General features: G+C 36.8%; 3 protein-coding genes across 6 annotated transcripts in view; 2 read left to right on the top strand and 1 right to left on the bottom strand.

The window, feature by feature from the left end:
- The first annotated feature begins 4,252 nt into the window (after positions 1–4,252).
- On the top strand, positions 4,253–5,856 carry LOC132175629 (protein DMR6-LIKE OXYGENASE 2-like). The gene is made up of 4 exons (XM_059587629.1): positions 4,253–4,517; positions 4,633–4,880; positions 4,988–5,309; positions 5,513–5,856. Exons 1-4 carry the CDS (start codon positions 4,299–4,301, stop codon positions 5,753–5,755), a joined length of 1,032 nt encoding a protein of 343 aa, XP_059443612.1. The 5' UTR covers positions 4,253–4,298; the 3' UTR covers positions 5,756–5,856.
- A 1,330-nt stretch (positions 5,857–7,186) lies between these two features.
- LOC132173707 (caffeic acid 3-O-methyltransferase) lies at positions 7,187–9,768 on the top strand. Its single transcript, XM_059585284.1, has 4 exons — positions 7,187–8,467; positions 8,581–8,891; positions 9,031–9,095; positions 9,339–9,768. Exons 1-4 carry the CDS (start codon positions 8,040–8,042, stop codon positions 9,639–9,641), a joined length of 1,107 nt encoding a protein of 368 aa, XP_059441267.1. The 5' UTR covers positions 7,187–8,039; the 3' UTR covers positions 9,642–9,768.
- LOC132173705 (metal tolerance protein 1-like) overlaps positions 9,660–16,176 on the bottom strand; it is an 8,556-nt gene continuing 2,039 nt past the window's right edge. The window contains exons 1-4 of one of the 4 annotated variants that reach the window (XM_059585281.1): positions 14,479–14,645; positions 12,744–12,843; positions 10,346–11,645; positions 9,660–10,155 (exon numbers count right to left, since the gene is read on the bottom strand). In XM_059585281.1, the coding sequence (XP_059441264.1) occupies positions 10,371–11,645; positions 12,744–12,746 (1,278 nt within the window). In that variant the 5' untranslated portion in view covers positions 12,747–12,843; positions 14,479–14,645 and the 3' untranslated portion in view covers positions 9,660–10,155; positions 10,346–10,370. Of the gene's footprint in view, positions 10,156–10,209; positions 11,646–12,743; positions 12,844–14,478; positions 14,646–16,176 lie in introns of those variants that run through there. The other 3 variants (XM_059585280.1, XM_059585282.1, XM_059585283.1) reach the window with 3 other exon arrangements.

Here is a 16,176-nt window from a genome sequence, read left to right as displayed (position 1 = left end):
CTATCACATTAGTCTCGGTCAACAATCAGGCAATGTCCTTAGCCTACTAGTGGACTAGCCGTGATACACAGCACGCGGCGTGCGTAGCACGCGGCGTGCGTAGCACGCCAGTGTAAATTTTTTTTTTATTTTTTTTTAATTATAAAAAAAATAAATAATTTTTACACTGACGTGGCAGGCATGCTAATGTGCTGTTTTGCTTCACCCCAGTGGACAAGTAGTATCTTGCACGACGGCAAAGAATTTGGCTTCACAACTTTGTCAAGACCTTATCTCATTAGCAATTAGCAAGAGACACCTAACAAATGACGTACCTGATTAGAGAACGCAAATTAGACGTCATATCTAATCAAAGTCGTGCCTTATCAAAGAACAACGTACACGTAGCCGTTAAGGAAAACACTTCACCAAAGAAAGAAAAGGCTACCATATATTCCCGGTACACACACGCTTGTACCATCCTCTATTATCCTTGTATTATAATCTTTTTTCTAACTATAACTCTATTCCTTAATTATTTTTATTAACTTAAACATGGAAGATATATATCATTGACACTCCCAACAAATCTTTGATCTTTTACCCCCTTATCTCTTTCACATGTACGTATTCATAGTCTAAGATTGATTGTGCGACCAACTATATAATCAACCTGAAATGTCTTGCATGTTGTTCCGTGCTTTTCTTTTGTCAAAGCTCACCTCACCATGCTAACAAGTATATAATGGGTGAATGAAAACAACATGCGGCGTGCTGTGCAAAAAAAAAAAAAATTGCACAGGTGTGCTAAGCACGCCGTGTGCTGTGAATCAGGACTCGTATATAATACTCTCAGCTTAGGAAAAAAAAGAAAGAAAGTATATAATGCTCACTATTTACACCAATTAACTAAAGGTGAATCATGTGACGACATTTTTATTTTTTGTTATGAGCAGTAATTTTTAGCAAACCAATGTATTTAAACAGTAATCACGCTAGTGTTAAAATATTATATTATATTATTATTTTTACTGTTTAAATATTATTTTATAATATTTTAACATCGACGTGTTTACTATTCAAACACGCCAGTGTGTTAAAAATCACTACTCCTTTGTTATTTGTTAAACCAAATTAACATTAATTAAGAACATATTCTAGTCCGACAAATATAATTGAGGTGAAGTAAAATAGCATACGGCGTGCAAATTTTTTTTTTTTTTTTTTAATTTAAAAAAAAAAAAAATTTGCACAGGCGTGCACAGCACTCCGTGTGCTGTGTATCAGTACTCAAGTAATTGCTCGCACAGGCGTGCTGTTTTCATTCACCCTTTTGTTGGTACTAGTTTTCAAAAAGCTATGAAATGATTGTACAAACTGGGGCAGCTGCCATGCATCCCATAGATATTTACAAACCAGTGGCTTTGGGACCGCCACGACGCTTTGTTGTCATTCAACCATATCAAATTTTTATTTTATAATTCTTAAATTGTTGAGATGATATAACAGATTAACAGTACATAAACCCCAGTTATTTAATTTTTCTAATTAGAAGTACTGATTTTATAATTAATTTTTATTATCACATCCTCCAAAATTTATTCATATTTTATCTTCTTGTCATTTAGTCGAGTTTAAGTAGTTATTAATATTTTATTCACCTTTAGTCCTATTGATGTCTTAGTAAAGTAGGTGTTAAGCTATAGTTTAATTGGTCTTAAAAGAGCACCTGTAGTTTCCACTATCTAGGTCCCTTTTGAGTGGCGTTTCACGGATTGGTATTATTATGATCACGCTCAAGTAAAATAGTTATAATTGGCCTCTCTCTCAAACTTTTTTTTGAATAAAAAAAAAAAAAAGGTTACTAATATGACGTTTTAAAAAAAAATTAATGAATTGATCACATAATATCTAATTGTATTTATTTAAATACTTTTAATGTCGACTTGCCAACAACCCAATATGTAATTCATGCATTACAGCTTTCTGCATGTCAACAGCACATGGTTTTTATCCGCAGCAAATTGGGTGTTTATTTTCGAAAAAGTAGGCACCGCCATTGACAAAAGTGATTAACACAGCCGTTAATTCCTACCTGGTCGGTCGGTTAACCTAAAAAAAGTTAGGTTTTTATGGGCCTGTTGTTTTCATCAAATATCTACCGACTACCAATTTTCGTTTATCTGGCCGAGAAATCATTGGATTATTGTGGGAACAGCAAAACTCCGTACGGGTATTCTCAATTCTGAGAAGAATATTTGATGTCATTGTAACTACATCATGATTATTCATGGACACTACGTCATCTACTATGTCCTACCAGCAAAATTCAGCAACCCAATCAACTCGTGCAACTAACCAATCATGCACAGACTGCTTCAATCACCGCTATCTCTTTGCAATATTTGAGCATTTGGGTTTACTCGGGCAGCTACTATAATTGCACTGTGTAAAATAATTAAAGTTAATCTCATTTGCTTGCTTGCTTTTTTACTTTAAAAAAAAAAAGAAAAAAAAAAAGAGAATTTAAGTAATTATTTGTCAAAATTATTAGCAATTCAAATAAATAATATGAGAAATTTATATGATTCTACATGCCGGTCTTATTTTCTTAACTAAATTTCAGTCATTTTTGACTGACAATTACATTGGCTCTAGCCTCTATGGGGCTGATTGACTTTGGATATTGGCTTGGAACTATAACAAGATTTGATTGATGTAAGAAAAAAAATAAAAATATTGTTAGGTAGTCTTGAACCTCTCTCAACTCTAAAAACTAGTTTAAGAGGTGAGACTTTCTCTCACACTTATAAAGAGACCATCAGCCCCTTTCACAATCGATGTGGGATAAACCCAACAATCTTCCCCTCACACATTGGGCCCTAGGTCGGAGTAGGGATAGCCCGTTTTTCCCGTGGACTGTTGGGCCGAGACTTATTGGTAAACTTGGAATTTGATACTAGTGTTGGGTAGTCTTGGACCTATCTCAATCTCAAAAGTTAGCTCAAGAGGTAATGCTTTCTCTCACACTTATAAACTGACCATCAGCCCTTTCTACAAGATGTAGGATAATCCCCAACAAATATTTTGTATAAAAAAAATGAAATAAAAAGTGATTAATCTGATGTAAAAAGTAAAAATATTAAAAGTTAATTTTGAGCTTAATAATAAGGATTTTAATTTTTTTTTTGTCCCTTTAGCAAACAGCCCTAGGTGATCTAGATCTTTAGAGAAGGAGGCAGTCAGGTGCCAGACATGTCTTCAGACTTCACGTGATTGAATGATATTCTCAATAGGTACACTTGTACCGGAGCTGCTCTAAAATTTCTAGACAATTCTTATCCAATGGCTCAGGATGAGCCACATCATGACCCCATAATAATAAGTTGAGGCCGTAGGCCGGCCGGCCGCCCCGATTTGTTTTGGATTGGTCTTTCATTTTTTTTTTTTTTAAAAAAACCTCATCTAGAACTTATTCACAAATGATACACATTATTAACATCCACTTAAGCCATACCAAACACTTAAAAGATCATAACATTCTACTATACTTGTTAATGTGGCTCATTTTCAATCTTTCATTATAGCGAACGGTTGAGGTTGAGAGAATTATAAGCTAGATCTTAATTCAAATCGGAGAAATAATGATTTTTGGTATTATATAACAGTCTACTAAATATTATTTTTCTTAAAAAGCTCTCCAATAAATAAATAAAAAACAATTTCTCCACATGGATTATGAAGTTTCAAATTGCGTAAAAGTTGCTGGGGTTGTTTGTAATGGACCAGGACCCAAAAAGAAGACACATATTATTTTTAAATTCAACTCCAATATCCTTATTTTTTACATCACATCAATCACATTTTACTATTAGTTAAATTAAAAAAAAAATCATTATAAATCATTTTTTTTTATCAAACATTCTTACTTTTTTTTACACATCAATTAAAGTTTGCTAGACTTTTTTTTTTTTTTTAATTTTTTAATTTTCTTTGAAAATATTCATGTATGCTTTGTTCGACTTCACTCCCATTCAAAACGAAGAAAAGAAAAAAGAAATTAAAAAAAAAAAAAAATGGAAAAGACGATTCTAGATTTCATTGGAATTGAGAGGATACATTAGACCGAAACTTTCAAAAATAATTCTTTGAAGACGCAGCGGATTTCTGCTGTCGTCACGACTAGCCAAGAAAGTGATGTCATCCGCTGCGCCACCCATTTGCTATATATAGAGGAGGCATCCCCTCAGCTTCGACAACTCAGGAATTAAGAACTCAATAACCGAGAACAGAAATTGGCAGATTAGCATCAGCAAAAGATGGCCGCCACTAAGCTATTGTTATCAGACCTTGCATCAAGCGTCAGCCATGTTCCCTCAAACTACATCCGACCAATCTCCGACCGGCCAAATCTCTCCGACGTTCAGACATCAGATGACTCCATTCCCCTCATCGATCTACAGGGCCTCCACGGCTCCGACCACTCTGAAATTATCAAACAGATTGGCGAAGCATGCCAACAAAATGGTTTCTTCCAGGTACCAATAGGATATGTTCGTCTTACTCCATTATTTTATCTTACGATTACATGCACCATGATTTATGATGTATATGAATTGAACCTTCTTCTTATAATAATACATGAATTTTCAGATTAAAAACCATGGAGTACCAGAGTCATTGATCAAAAAAATCACGCGTACATCAAGAGACTTTTTCAAATTGCCAGAGAGTGAGAGGTTGAAGAATTACTCAGATGACCCTACCAAAACCACCAGGCTTTCCACTAGTTTCAATGTCAAGACAGAAAAGGTGTCAAACTGGAGGGATTTCTTGAGACTCCATTGCTATCCTCTCGAGGACTATGTGCACGAATGGCCTTCAAATCCTCCATCCTTTAGGTGGGTGATTTTAAAGGGTGCATGGAAATTAAGATTGTCTGAATTCAGAATATCATGATTATTTGAACAATTATTCTGATTACAGCTGTTGTATTGTTTTTATACAGGGAGGAGGTGGGTGAGTACTCCACCAGTGTCAGAGGGTTGGTGCTGAGACTGCTTGAGGCCATATCGGAGAGCTTAGGCCTAGAAAGAGACTACATTGGAAAGGCTTTAGGGAAACATGCCCAACATATGGCGTTGAATTACTATCCACCCTGCCCGCAGCCAGAGCTTACATACGGATTGCCTGGCCATACTGACCCTAATCTAATCACAATTCTTCTTCAGGATGATGTTCCTGGATTGCAGGTCTTAAACAATGGCAAATGGATTGCCGTTAATCCTATTCCAAATACCTTCATTGTCAACATCGGTGACCAAATGCAGGTAAAATTACTCTACCCATGAATCAGTTGCCCCTGTAAACCGGCAAAGTGATTGTGAGTGGTCCCAAAGAGATTGGCAATAAATATCTAGACAATTAGGCCTGAGTCTCTCACAATTGCAGTCGAGCCGGCTGCAATCCAGATGGGGGATTGCAGCCAGCTAATTTAAACTTTCAAGATGCTAATGTTTCATTTTGTATTCAGGTTATAAGCAACGATCGATACAAGAGTGTGCTCCATCGGGCTGTGGTGAACTGCAACAGGGAGAGGATATCCATCCCAACGTTCTACTGTCCATCACCTGATGCTGTAATAGAGCCTGCCAAGGAGCTGATCAGCGATGAGCAGCCAGCAGTGTATAGAAATTTTACATATGGAGAATACTATGAGAGATTTTGGAACAGAGGCCTTGCAACCCAATGCTGTTTAGACACCTTCAAAGCATAGCATCTTGATCTAGTGCTTGATCTATATATTCTGCTGTTTAGACATGAGCTGGAGTCAGTACCAACATGTTTATTTAATTATCAAAAAGTCAATTTCATTTCTACCTCATTTTCCATTTATTAATAAAGTTGTTTATCTTCTAAAATTTATTAGCACACTAATTTGACGTATCTTTTATATACACGCGTGTGACATCTATGCATGTATAGTTTTTTAAGTCATAATACTTTATGCCCTCCTATGAACTTTATTTTATAATCAGGAATTGAACTAACCATTTGTTTGGACATGACTAAAAAACAAATCAATCAAGATAATTTATGACCATCAAGGTGGTGGTTAATGCATGTATTAGAGCGTAGGTTTGAATATCTGTAATGAAGAATCTCCATATATTGAATTCTCATTAATGCCCCGGTGGAGCTGGGTAAGGCTATAGCTCAGCGGTTCTCACCGTTTAGACCCTTTCTGTGCAGTTATCAACGAGTAGATGTTACTATAGTCACCAAATAGATCTTTCTAACCTACTCTTTTGCTAAAAAAATAAAAAATAATAAGAAAAAAAGATAATTTATGTAAAAAAAGAAAAAAGGAAGCTTCTCTCTCTTGTTTGAACTTTGAAGAGAGAAAAACTCATTTGGATGATTTTTTCTTCATGTCTCTTCGGAGACAGTTGCTCACTCGTGAGCTTTCTGAGGGAGGAGCTATTGAGCTTGTTTCCGTACTCTTCCCTTCCCCATTTCTTCTCTTTTTTTTTTTCTCCGTCCCCATCTCCTCTCCTACACAGATCCATAGTCCTTTGCCTCCTCTCCGTCCTCCAGCAGCCCACCATCATGATCATCCTCGGTTTTGACTGCTTTTACGGATCTGGTTCTTCCAAAACCAGATCTACTCATCTCCGTCTCTCCGATCCTCCTCCGCGCCTCTCCATCGACTACTTTGCTCCCTGCCGTCCAGCTCTGCACCTCCATCAATGTACCACGCATTGGCGCATGGCCATCAATCGCCTTCTACCACCGTTACCCCGGTGTTTTGAGTTTTTGCTGTTTGTTTTACTGTTTTTTAGTTGTTTCCTTTGTTTCTCTGTTGCTTTCTTTTGTGAAATTTAGTACACCTGCTCTGTTGGTGCTAATCTTTTGGGGGGAAGACTTTTCCTTTTGGCTGGTGTTTGCCTATTTTGTTTGTTATGGACCCAGATATAGCCTTCTACGGTGCGGGCGGGTCATTCATTTGAGCCATTTTCACTTCCTTTTTTTATTTTTTATTTTTTATTTTTATTTTTTTATGAGCAAAGATGGTAGACTAGGAAGACCAATTGTGGCTATTCTACTTGGGCATGACCATAGTAGCATCTATTCGTTGGGAGTTGCACATGAGGGGCCTAGACGGTGAAAACTGCATGCGCTCTCTTAAGTCCAACTGAGCCATAGCCTAACCCAGTCTCAGAGCTCTCTCAAGTCCGACTGAGCCATAGTTTGACCCAGCCTCACTAGAGTATTAATGGAAATCTAAGATAGCTAATACTAGTCAGACATATGTAAAGATTCTCCATTGCAGAAATTTAAACCCACGCCTTAATACATACCTTGATTACTTGGGAACTTTCTTAGGCCATTAAACCACCGTCCTTGATGGTTGACCCATTTTCACTTGTTAATTTGTTTGTTCTACTTTGCTTTCTATTGCATCGTTTTCTAATTTGTTTTGGGCTATTATTTGAGTTCCCCACCCTTTTCCTTTTTTATCCTATTGCAATTCTCCATTTCCTCCCATTCCCCTTACTTGATTATATAAAAATAAAAAATCAAGATAATTTATGTTGATCATGAAAGTGAAGACTTTTAAGTGATATGTTGGTGTGGTTGTAATGCACTAAATTGGATTAGTTGTGTTATTATTCTATAAACTATTATTACTTGAGTAACTTAAACTCACGATTGACTTTCAATTTTGATAATAATGTGAACTCAAATGTAAAGTGAGTATCACTTTTGATACATTTAGGTGTGAGCTCTTTTATGATCGAAATTTCGGTATTTTGGGTGATCACATTTAGCAATGTGGTAACACTACGCCTTAATATAGAATTTATAATTGCTTTGATTTTAATAAAAGAGATGAATTTAATGGAAATCAAATAACATGGTACTACACATGACGCCACTTAAAAGTAAAGTCCAATTTGCGCACACAAGCTTTGAAAAGCTACGTTGAATATTCTGTAGAGTTGTGTTGGAGGTCAGAGCTGCAATTGTTTGAACGCCAAGTTCTGATCTGCAACTCCATGGCAAACCAGATGGGAACATCCAGCAAGGAATTAGAGGATGAGGAGGAGAATCTCTCCCAGTATGCTCTGCAGCTTGCAAGCGCATCACTGTTGCCGATGGTATTGAAAGCTGCAGTAGAGCTTGGTGTGCTTGAGATCATACACAGAGCTGGTCCAGGAGCCCTTCTCTCTTCTTCCCAAATAGCCTCCCAGATCCCCACTCACAGCAACGCAGACTCATCTTCACTTCTTGATTGTATGCTCCGCCTTCTGGCCACCCACTCCATCCTCAACTGCTCTACTTCCACTGATCACCAGCATGGTGGCATCGTTCTCAGGCTCTATGGTTTGGCGCCCGTCTCCAAGTACTTCGTCCGGAACCAGAATGGAGGATCAATGGCACCCTTGTTAGACATGATACAGGACAAGGCCATCACCAATATCTGGTATATATTACAAAGTTAACAAAAGCTCGTTACTTTGTCATGGACGATGCATCATCACCACCACCCTTTTCTCTCTTTTCTTTGCATAACTTTTAATGGAAATATCACAACAGGTACCATTTGAAAGATGCAGTTCTGGTAGGAGGACTACCATTTGACAAGGCTCATGGGATGAAAGCGATTGAGTACATGGGGAAGGATGCCAGATTCGGAGAAATTTTCAAGGGCTCAATGAAAGATTTTAACCCAATGTTGATGAACAATATTCTTGAGAAGTACAAGGGTTTTGAAGGCCTGAAATCGCTGATTGATGTCGGAGGAGGCGACGCCACCATCCTTAACATGATCATCTCCAAGTACCCTACCATTAATGCTGTCAACTTTGACTTGCCTTCTGTCATAGGAAAGTCACCTTCCTATCCTGGTATGAATTTCAATATTGGGGTTTCTTCAAATAATTAACTCCTTTCTGACTAGGAAAATGCAATTCTTTAGATCATAAGTGTGTCTCAAATTAATTAATTTACTTTTCTGTCTTAATTCATGGGAAATTATTGTGGCAGGTATTGAGCACGTTGCAGGGGACATGTTTGTAACAATTCCTAAAGGAGATGCCATTTTCATGAAGGTTAGTTCAGTATAATCAAACTAGCTAAAATATTGCATGTCCCTCTCAAAGACACTGATTAAATGAAGTAGATACAAACTGAGTTCTTTCTAAGAGTTGGATCTTTCTATCTCCCATGATAATTCAGAGAACAGCAAAAATACATAAATCAGTAATTTGTTGCCTGAGCATTTAAATAATCAGTATTCATTGGTTGTGCATTATGGAGAGGTTTTAACTGACAACGAGATATGAATGAGACAGTGGATACTTCACAGTTGGGACGACAAACATTGCCTGAAGATACTGAGGAATTGTTATGAAGCACTACCAGACCACGGGAAGGTGATACTGGTAGATATGGTGATCCCAGAAGCCCCTGCAACTACTGATGCTGATAAAAGCTTGTCTCAGATGTATTTCTTCCTGATGAATATAAACCAGGAGAGAAAGGAGAGGACAGAGAGAGAACTCGAAAGTTTGGCAAAAGAAGCAGGATTTTCTGGTGTTCAAGTGGCATGTCGTGCTTATAACTTTTCAGTTGTTGAGTTGTACAAGAATATGTAACATTTTAGTCATGACATGTTCTATGATTGTATCAGTAGACATCGGCAAATAAAAAGTCCCCCAGATATTGTACTGCATGAGAGATAAACATGCAAATAGAACCTCTTCCAATACTCCTTTATACTTTGTTACAGAGCACCCACTACATACTGCATACTACAATACTAATCAGCACAAAGAGCGCCTATTTACTGACCCCCCAAAAGTTATTGCTCATCTCAACGGGAGCAGGCCAAGACCATCTCTATTAATAGTGGCACCACATCAAAAACAAAACAACAGGCCCACAGCCTCATCAATTTAGGATTGAGATCCCCTACAATTGTTGTCCCTAGCAATTGGACAGAAAATTGTGAGAGGCCCAAAATGGAGTCCACCTCCCCAAGTAGGGACCTCTCACACTTGCAGGAATCCCCTGCAATCCGGGCACGGGGATTGTAGGGGATCCCAATCCATCCATGCCTACTTCATGAGCAATTTAACCAGTCATTGCACAAGCTCTTAATTTTGATGCCTGCCAAAGAATAAAGATCCATCGTAGCAAAAACTGATTACAGAGGCAAACATAGAAAGGTGAAAGCATGAAGAAATCCACTAAATAAGAAATGTTGTTACTAAAAAGGACCCCAGAGATATAGCAGACATGATCACGCATATAGAAAAGAATTGATAGTTGAAAGACACACCCGATTGCAACATTGTACCTATTATTGATTACGCTCTCTGGATCTACTGACGCTCTATCTGAATAGTCACGTGACTGATGTTGTACTCTCTTCGGATATAGTCGATAACCTTGTCCAGTACCATGTCAGCATCAGCCTCAGGCTTGATTATAACATGGCAAGCCAATAAGACTTTCCCCACGGTTATGGCCCAAATGTGCAGCTCATGGATAGCAACTACCTCATCCATCTCACAGAGACCTTTCTCAAGCTTTGTGGCATCAATTTCTCGAGGCGTGCTCTCCATCAAAACCTCCAGAATGTTCCGCAGCATCCTGATTGTTGTGCCTAGCACAACCACGGAAAATACAAGGGTGCATATCACATCAATAATCTTCCACTCAGGCTTATACCATATGATTGCCCCACCAATCATAACCCCAACACTTTGAATGGAATCCCCAAGTACATGAAGATAAGCCCCTTGTACATTAATGTTCCACTGCTTCTTCTGTTTAGCTCCATGGACTGACTGCTTTTCACCTTCACAGCATGTCTTCAGCAGAGGCTCGGTGAGATCTGCTTTGTAAGCATGATGGTGCTCATCATGTTTGGAATGTCCCCCATGATGATGATCATGATGATGATTATGATGAAGAGGGTGCGTTGTAATGGTTATCCCATGGTTATGTATTTCATCATGACCCCCATGGCTATGACCATGATCTCCGTGGCCATGATCATGTCCACCATGTGCATGATCATGGCCATGGCCATGGCCATGACCATGATCATGTCCCAACAAGAGAGCCATGGCAATATTGACCACTAAACCAAATGCAGAAACAACAAACATAAGAAAGCCCTGAACCTCACCGGTATCATTAATAATTCTAGCAATGGCTTCATAAACAAGGATTCCAGCAAGAAGCCATATCATTTGGATGGAAACGAGAGCACCCAATATTTCAATTCTGAAGAAACCGTAAGACTGACGTGGAGTTGCCTCCCATCCTGCTGCCCAGAGTGAGAACAGCGAAATTGCAAATGCAGCAACATCAGACAGCAGATGAGCTGCATCAGTCAAAATTGCAAGACTGTTGGCTTTAATACCTCCGGCAACTTCTACACTCATGAAAATGACACAGAGTACAACAGCCATCAAAAGCTTCCTCATGGATGCTGACCGTTCCATGGAATCTCTGGAACTGGTTTTTGCATCCGAAAATCCACATGCTGCTTCCCCACAAATCTTACTCCCAGACAGACTTGTTCCCACTGCTGGTACATCTCCAGAGACTTCAATTATATGACCATGTTCAGAATTTGGTGCTTCCATCTGAAAATTAACAAACAATAACAAACTTGAATTCTTTTTCAGATATATTTTTACGTTTATGCAGGCCTGCTATTTTGTTACATACAACTATAAAAATGATGTCATAACATGTTGCATCATTGGAATACAGCATAGTGAATGTACAGAACACTACATTAGAAAAAAGCTTATGCACAATGATGGGAATCCAAGACAGTTAAGAATGTAAATTAAGACGAAGATCTACTACGAAGAAATAAATTGCATTAATAAGCAATTGGCTATCTCACAGTAGCCTAAAAATGAGCTCCGAACAACAAAAGAAAAGAAATCATTGAGCAACGTCATACAAAGACTATATTTGCACAAAATTCACCACTAAAATCTGATTTCAGATCCCTACATATGCTTAGTCCTAAGCCCCAGATCTTCTACATATTCCTAACCTGCTGCTTTGTGGTTGTACTAAGGGCAGCCTACATTCCAGAAGTGTACTTTATACTCAACAAAGCAGCAATTTCATCAAATTCCCTACATCAGACCCAAAATATAATCTCTAATCCATAAAGCATTTATCTATTAACCAAGTCTGTGACATCCTAAGAGCATTTACATCCAGCTCAGCAAATATTAGCTAAAAAAATCACATTTTTCTATGTTAGCTACCCACTTTTCCAAAGCACCTACACCCAGCTCAGCATTTGGCTATTCACTTTCACTATTTCATTTTAATATTCTTTATCTATCCTTTCTCCAACATTCATATTTCTTTAACATTGAATTCAAGATAAATAAAACCCTCCACAAACTTTGATTCGGTTCATGGATATTGGGTTATTGAAAAAAGCAGTACACATGTTCGGTTATGAGAACAATTTCAACGAAGGTTATATGTCCACTCAATTGCAACAAAGGTTCTATGTCCTCTCAATTTCAACGAAATTGGTGGAGAATTATTATGATCTACATTAATTTTACCAATATGCAAAATAACTTTGATAAAAGGAGGGAGAAGGAGGCTGATTTTTTATTTTATAGGAGAGATGATAAAATAATTTTTTATTAGAGTGATGATAGAGCAAATTTTTTTACTAATATAAGATATGAAATATATAATACCATTTTGGCTATTTTGTTGAGCTGGAAATGAATGCTCTAAGAGGCCACCAACAAATAGCTACCAGTGGTTCAAAACACCACCAGCTAGGTCCCACAAATCCTGATACACATGGAGTCAAATGAAGCAATCAAGGTCAATTGCAGGCAGTAATGGTGTCCTCCCTTTTCTCCACACTATTGCACCAAATCTAGCAAGCAGCCTAGTTAGGGTGATATCCCATAGTGTGGGCATAAGGCGGCTGAAGATCACTGCTGGAATGCTTCACCACATCAACAGTTGTAAATCTAGGAATAGAAAGAGCTTGAAGTGATTTTTTATATAACAATAAAAGCATACAGTCACAAGTTCAATCAGTGTCAACAGATCAAAGGAAAAAGAAAAAAAAAATCAATCATATAACTATTCTCTTCCCTTCCCTTCGCAGACTTGGCTATTAAACTTTCAAGTATTCAAAATTCCTAGCTCCAGTAATAGAAAAACCAATAAAAAACCAGTGGTACTCTAGATTTCACCTCTACTTGTTCTATCAGGCTTTTTTGCAACTATGTGGTCCTGTTCCTTACGTCTTTACTGCTGACTTGAGGCACACCATTTTGCTACACGCGAACACATAGCTTCCAGAAACTCCTCATAAATAAACTAGTAATAATTGGAAAAGAAAAATTCAAGAAAATGTCATTCACTAACTGTGCATGCTACTATTAGCTATTACCTTTGCTATTGCCAATATATACTAAATGGTTTCAACTGACAACACTGACTTTTCTTGAACCAACGCATATGAAGAAAAACCACCAAACCTACAGACCCAAGCATTTGTTTTAACCAAAATAGTAACTTCAGAACTCCATAGAGCCTAAATAAGACCATCAATGGTCCCATACATCTGTAGCTAACTCCACTTCTTCAAAGATCCAAAAATGACCATCTTAAGTACTTCCAATTTCTAAAGTCGACTGTTAAACCCATTCCTTAACCTGAGATTAGAAAATTAATCAGCACTACTTATTGCTTAAGCAGAATAAACTCTCAGACCATAAACAAAACTGTCTATACGATAATAAATGAAAATCGATTCAACTGAAGCCTTGATTAACTTGTTTGAACATTTTTGAAGGGAAACTAAGAATCACACATGTTGCACTCGCAACTTCCACACAGAACTTCATGATCTAAACAGAAAAACAACCACGATCCTCTATTAACGGGCATTATGGACTCCGTAAATGAAATTAAGAGATGGGCATGTGGTATCAACAACAGAAACAAAAACTAAGCAGTAATCAACGATTCACTTAAGACCCATAAGCACGGAATGCTAATTATAATCACCAAGTCCAGTCCCAGACAACAAATCAAGCATTCAACATACACATGCATACCTCCTCAATCTGTGAGAAAGCAAAAATATGTTAATTTGGAAACCCTCCAACCACGCTCATTAAGACAAAAACAAACCCACTTATCCACGAGGATCTACGTCGTCATCTATCTCCATAACCAGAAGAATCCAAAACTCACGAAACCCATAAGCATAAAGCCATGCGGCAAACAACCAAAAACAAAACCAAAAAACATTCTTTCTTCTATCAATGGATTTGAGAGGGTTTAATATGATGGAAAAAAAACAACATGGCTAATGAATCATGGTCTGGGAAATCGAAGGGGCATTAAATTGCAAAGGATGCAAATGAAACCAAACAGATAAAGATATGCAGAGAAAGAGAGAAATACCCTGAGCCTTCAATATGACGAGTGTGTTTCAGTCAGATTGAAGCAGAGAAAGTAAAGGGGCTTTTTGGTTATGATTGGAGGTATTGGTTGTGGTCCGCAGATTATCTGTGTTTCGGTTGCTCTGCCTCTGTGGTTGTGTTATAGACTTATATAGTTATACAAAACACTACAACTTTAATACTGCTAATTATCTTAAGGGGCACATATATTTATAAGGCCAACAAAAAAGAAAAGCAAAGGTCTTGTTTGGTTGTAAATAAATGTCAATCAATGACTTTGGATTCTTTACCTTTTTGGGCCGCCAACTTGACCCGGCTGTTATTTATTTAGTTTTATCCTCGGCAATTCTTATGTTCAAGAATATAAGAGTAATAACTAAATAAAATAATTAAGTGTAAATGTGTAATAATGTTACTTTTCACATTATAATTTTGTACCAATTTTATTTTGGTTGATGTGACGTGCTTTAAATAGTTTATATATATATATATATATATATATATATATATATTTTAAGTTAGGGAAAACTACTTTAAATAAGTCACATTAGTCGACGTGAAACTGGTGTAAAAATTTAGTGAGAATAGTAGCATTACTCAATAATTAAACATTGTGTTAATATATAGTTAAATAATAATGTTATATATACTATAATACTACATCTCAATAATTAAACATTGTGTTAATATATAGTTAAATAATAATGTTATATATACTATAATACTACATCCTTATGTCACTCTCATTTTATTGGACTGATATGACAATGTCCCTTGGTCCTTGATTTCTTTTTTAACAATGGTTAATACAAGGGTTGATGTGCACAGTCACATCAACCTAATAGAATGAGAGTGTAATATATAACATTATTATTATTATTATTATTTTAACAAAGAACAAAGGTTGTTAAATTGGTCATGTGGTTTGGTATGGTAATAGAATAATGCTCTCTTTACATTAATTTTAATCCAGCTAATTGATGTGTTTTAAATATATTTTTAGGCGAGTAACTTGACAAGCCATTTAAAATACGATATGTCAATCGATGTGAAGAACATGGGCTGCTAATTAGGCCAATTAAGGCTGTTGCATAAGGCCCCCAGTAAAATAAAGCCCCAAAATAGTAATATTGTAATTAATTTTCCTTTCATAAAAAAAATGTTTAAGGACTGGTAAAAAAAACAAAAAAAGTTTAATCAATGCTCTCTAATTAAAACCTCAATTATGGAATATATATATATATATATATATATATATATATATATATAAAAGAGTAAAAAAAAGAAAAGAAAAAAGAGTTTAATCATTATCTAGGGACAATGATAAGAATCCATCCGCGGCATCTACGTCAAACCATGATATCACTCGAATGTCATACAAGAAAACTAGTTGCACTAGTTGTATAGTCCTTCAATCGCATTTATGTTGTCTTTCGTGGAATTATTAATCATTAAAAGTGTAGTGCTTACAAATCCGTGTTATAAAACGGATATGTGGATGGAAATTCCATACAATGAACAATGAACATTGAACATGTAATATGCATGCGAGAGGTTGTTCGGAGTCTTAAGTGGTAATTATTTAGACAATTATTCAAATAACTCAAATAGTGAAAGACAAGACGAGTAGCCTCTCACATTAGGTTGTAGCGGATGCCGGTCTCGATAGACATTAATTGACAAAGTGGCCTTTAATATG

Source organism: Corylus avellana, chromosome ca3 (genome assembly GCF_901000735.1).
Source record: "Corylus avellana chromosome ca3, CavTom2PMs-1.0".
Classification (NCBI taxonomy): Eukaryota; Viridiplantae; Streptophyta; class Magnoliopsida; order Fagales; family Betulaceae; genus Corylus; species Corylus avellana.
The sequence above is the reverse complement of the archived record's forward strand: the minus strand, read 5'-3'. Positions and strand labels throughout refer to the sequence as shown.